At 40.4% G+C, this 4639-nt stretch overlaps 1 protein-coding gene across 1 annotated transcript; it reads right to left on the bottom strand.

Annotated features, from left to right (window-relative positions):
* Nucleotides 1-321: 321 nt before the first annotated feature.
* On the bottom strand, nucleotides 322-2727 carry cunh19orf67 (chromosome unknown C19orf67 homolog). The gene is made up of 7 exons (XM_072383709.1): nucleotides 2586-2727; nucleotides 2162-2321; nucleotides 1944-2080; nucleotides 1297-1435; nucleotides 800-1021; nucleotides 555-707; nucleotides 322-445 (listed from the first exon to the last, which is right to left on the bottom strand). The coding sequence occupies exons 1-7, from the start codon at nucleotides 2725-2727 to the stop codon at nucleotides 322-324; spliced, it is 1077 nt and encodes a 358-aa protein (XP_072239810.1).
* Nucleotides 2728-4639: the final 1912 nt, after the last annotated feature.

Raw genomic sequence — 4639 nt, forward strand, 5'->3', positions numbered from 1 at the left:
AATGAGTCTGGAATTATTTACAACTGATTCTACAAACTTGAAATTTTGCATTAAAATGGGGAAACTTGGACTCAAAACTTACAAATCAAATCAGTTAAAGGGCGAGCCTGACAGAATCCTCCATATATCCATTTAAAAAAAAATAACCCGCTTGTACAAACAAACACCCCTTTTAAATACCTCAGCTTGGGCATTATTTAAGGATCTCTGCGTAGTGTCATGTGAGTCAAACTGCTCCAGGTTCTCTTTCCATCAAAATCCCCCCCCCCCACCCCCCCCCCCATTGTATGTACTCTACTACACAGACTTCAGAATGTCACTTCAGTCGGTGTGCTGTGACAGCAGCAGCTGCTGCAGGCAGTCTGTAGCATTGCAGCTGGATGGCTCCTCGTGACCCAGGAACAAAAGCCTGCAATAACTGGCCTGGGGGACCTCACACGTGATCCTGAAACAAACATTCAGATGCATCCGTTACAGCTCTGTTATGAATGACTTATTCATGATTCATTCATTGAAAAATTTGTTTTTTTTTGGGGGGGGGGGGCGGTCTTTACCAGTCATAAATATCCTCAGTTTTGGGGTCAGGGTTCACCTGCACCCACTGACCGATGGACCACATCCTCATTACGCTATCACAAGAGAACTCTTGGTTATCCCTGTCGGCCTCTGCGTGCACATTTGAAATGTCCTCGTAGCACAGAAAGTAGCTGAAATGGGCACAAGCACAGCAGTAAGACCGCCTCACAGTTCAAAGAACACAAAGTAAAAAGGGCGGAGAAGCTTTAACATTCAAACCCACTGGTCAGTGTGGCAATCCCTTTTGTCCCGTCTGCCCTCACAGCCTCCGACCTGCTCCTCTTCCCTCCGCTGCTGCTCATCCAGGAGTCGCTCCACATTCCAGCGCATGCGTTTGTACAGTCCGCTGTTGACCCGGGCCAGGTATGGCGTCGGCTTACAGTAACGGAAAATGGTTACCCTCAGCTGCCCCAGCTGACTCTGACCAATGCAGAAGTGAGACAGGCTGGAAATGCAAACGGATGTGGGTAAAGAGTTGGATGGGAAGAGAAAAAAAAGACCTGCAATGGTCAGAGGATCAGTTTTGATCAACTACAATTTATAAAGTATAAAGAGAATAATAGAGACATTTTCAGAAAAAGCTTCTCTTTAACAGATATGAAGTAAAGAATGTAATTTGTATTATGCATATTCTTAAATTCAGCTACACTGGAACAACTTCTTGCAACCACTATGACGAAACTACTGAACACAGACGTGATAGTTTGTGTGAGTGTGTACTTGTTGGGCTCAGTCTCATCCAAACTGAGAAAATCGTAGCTGGCATAGATCAACACCAGCTGCTCCAACCTGTCACACAGCTGCTGAGAGAAGTCCAACAGCTGTACACAAACAGAGCAGAAGTTTTCAGTCATGTTGTCTTCAGTAAAATTCATTGAACAGAAACGACTTCTAATTCAGTGGCACAAAGTTTTAGCTTAGTTCTGTAATCCTTAAAGTATAGACTAAGATGGCAGAGGAGGGCTGCATCTAATGCCATTTCAGCATTCTTTAGAATCACGACCACGTGTGCTAGCTCTCTTTAGAATTGTCCAAAACACAGGTGAGACCCTCTGACGTACAGTTCGATACAAAAGGATTTAAATGTACTGCCACACAAGATGTGAAACATTTCTCCCAACCATTTGACAGTGTTAACTGAGATTTCAGCATGCAGTAAATGATACTGATTGTTGATTTGAAACATGTTTGTGGCAGAATTGGATCTAAAACAGTCCCAGAAATCTTTAAACAATAAAAATCCAATAAAATTCCCAAAACCCGACCAAATAAATCTTGAGCTGTCATCATACCACCAACGGGACGTGTGTTTTTAAATGTTATAAGTTGGTTGTCTTTATCATTTCAGAAAACAGTTACCTCTGCACAAACGTCAACAGGATGATGAGTGTTTTGTAACACTGTGCTCCTAGCTGTGGATTCCAGGTAGTTAAAAAAAGGTCTGCAGGTGAACAGGAGGCTTGATACTGCAGCAACAAGAGCCTCTCTCTCGAGATGGCTTTGCCTGTCAGAAAACACAAGAAACCTGGCGAAACCGCAAACATACCCAGTTTAATCAATCTCTTACCACTAACCAGGAACTTACCCACTCACGAGGCAGTCCTTTAAGTTATCTGCTTTGCTCAAAAGGAACTGGAGCCGCAGTTGGATGGAGTGGAGTGCCTCCAGGCAGCTGCATGAGGCATGTCTACCACAAGGTGGCGCCAGAGCAACGTCAGCCAGCAACAACAGTGGCTCCTCTCGGTCTAAAATATAAATGAATAAAGTGATGTTATAGAGACGGGGAGTGTAGGGGGTAGGGAAAAGTCGTTTTAATCAGCTATGTCCCTTTAAAAATGTCCTATGTACCATATGTATAACAAGCATTTGTATCGCGGGGGTTCTAACAGTTCCTTACTTTTAACAAAACTGTAACATGAAATATAAACAACAGAAAAAGTGATAATTAAATTAATATAGGTGAAGGACTACACCTATATTTTATGAGCATGCAGTACGTTTAATTTGACCTCGATATCCAAAGTTAAGCAGACCCTCTGCGCGGTCTGACGCCTCGCAGCATGAGTCCTCCGGCAGCGGCTCCCTCAATGGAGGCTGTCCTGGTGGTGAGCTATCGAGCTGGAACTCATCCTGAACTTCGGTATCTGTCATGCTGTTTGCTGCTGACGGTGTTGGTTGGCGTTAATTAAAATACCTGTTGAAAATACACTACAAAGACTTGTTATTTGTGGCTCTGCGTCTTCAATAAGAAGTCGTCTCTAAACTACTTGCTAATAACGATCAATCTCGTGAGCTAGCTAGCTGTGTCGACGCTTATGTTACGTTCGCGTTTAAACACAGAAACTGACACATTGGCCTTTTGCTTTTGCTTTTTTCACGAAATAGTTCACATTCTAATCACATGTCCATTAAAATTGTACTAACTTGATCATAACGTTTACTAGAAGCTCATTTTAACATTAGCGACCTAATCTTTCGCATAAGGTTGTCTTTACCTTTGTCTTGTCTTTGGCTACATGTCAAAGGTCAAATTTCCTTACTACTTCTACTACTACTAATAAAAAAATGTATTAAAAAAAATAGTAACAATTATGTTCTTAGAATAGTTCTGTATTCTTTATGTTCTCTTTTTAGCGGCAAAACTGCAAAAATAATAAGTTTTATTTAATTTTTTGTCAAGACATTAGATTTGCAAAGAATTCATTAAGTCTATATCAATATAATATATATCTATGAAAATAGATAGATGGAAAAACAACTAGTCAACTAGTCATCTGAGAAGTTAATCTATCCATTCATTTTTTGTGTTAGCTTCTGCAGCAACAGTGAACAAAGCAGCTGTGAGTGCAGCACCAAACTCTGATCTGTGCTGTCGACTCTGGACTCCTGTTAAGAGACCTTGCTCTGAATGTTTAAGCCGAGATCCAAACACTTCTGTTCATCAAAAGTGTAATTTTAGTTTAACAAAGCAGAACATAACATGGAGGCAAGGAGTGAGCAGGGATGTGTTGCTGTTCTTAACGAGAGGCACATATGCACATGGCTGTATTACAAGTAAGGAAACAGTTTACAGTGAGGAAACTGTAGCTTTTGTCGTCTTTTCTTCAGGGAATCGTCCACAATGAAAACTGCCCAAAGTTCAACAACTTCAGTTTGTGTCTTTTGTGGGCCCAGGTGTGACCCATTGAGTTTTGCAGCATTACAAAAATTTGTTTTATGCTCTTTTTACTTCTCTCGTATAATGATTTTATACATTTTAGTGTCTAAATGACTAATTATTTCAGTCACTTAATGTGTTTAGGATTTTACAGAAACATGAGTATTCATTCTGATTCCCTGTTTATTGCTCAACTGACAGCTGACTGTGTGACACTGGCTTCATATTTATTTGCTTTAACAGCGGTTTACTAAGATCTGATTACAAGTGGTCATTGAAGACATGTACACACTCATCATAATTCAATTTCTGAACAGCTTCTGACTCTTCATGGAATGGCACATTTTATTGAAATTTACTGTATCTGGGTGAGAAAAGAACCTTTGATACAACATAGAATAGAACATCATATATATATATATATATATATTTACTTGTCTGATGTGAGTACAGGATATGGAGTGTGCGTGCGCTGCAGTAAAGGATTTTCGTGTCCCTGCTTCCTTGTTTCTCTTTCTCCAAATTTTCATCTTGCAAATCAGTAATGCAAATGTGGTTCAGTTTCAAATCTACTATCAACGCCTCCTTGCGCTTTAATATCACCTAATCCTGTTGTGACATCTTCTCTCTGTCTCCCACATTGGCTTTTTGCAATAAAGCAGCTTTAGCATTTCTGTTGCCTGAGATGAGTTTATCAGATTTACTGTGAAATGTGGATAAACATCTGTTAATCTTTTATGGACGAAAATCTTTTTGGGGAGCACAGCTGTGCAAAACGAGCAGAAAAATAATCAAAACTTGAACTTGATCAAATTTCCTAAATTTCTTTCCCTTTTTTGTTAACCCCATTCATGTTCTTTGCTCAGCTCAGCTTTGTACTCTGACTGCTTTTGCAGTATGGAATTC

Source organism: Leuresthes tenuis, unplaced genomic scaffold, assembly GCF_036924035.1.
Source record: "Leuresthes tenuis unplaced genomic scaffold, fLeuTen1.0.hap1 SCAF_4, whole genome shotgun sequence".
NCBI lineage: Eukaryota > Metazoa > Chordata > Actinopteri > Atheriniformes > Atherinopsidae > Leuresthes > Leuresthes tenuis.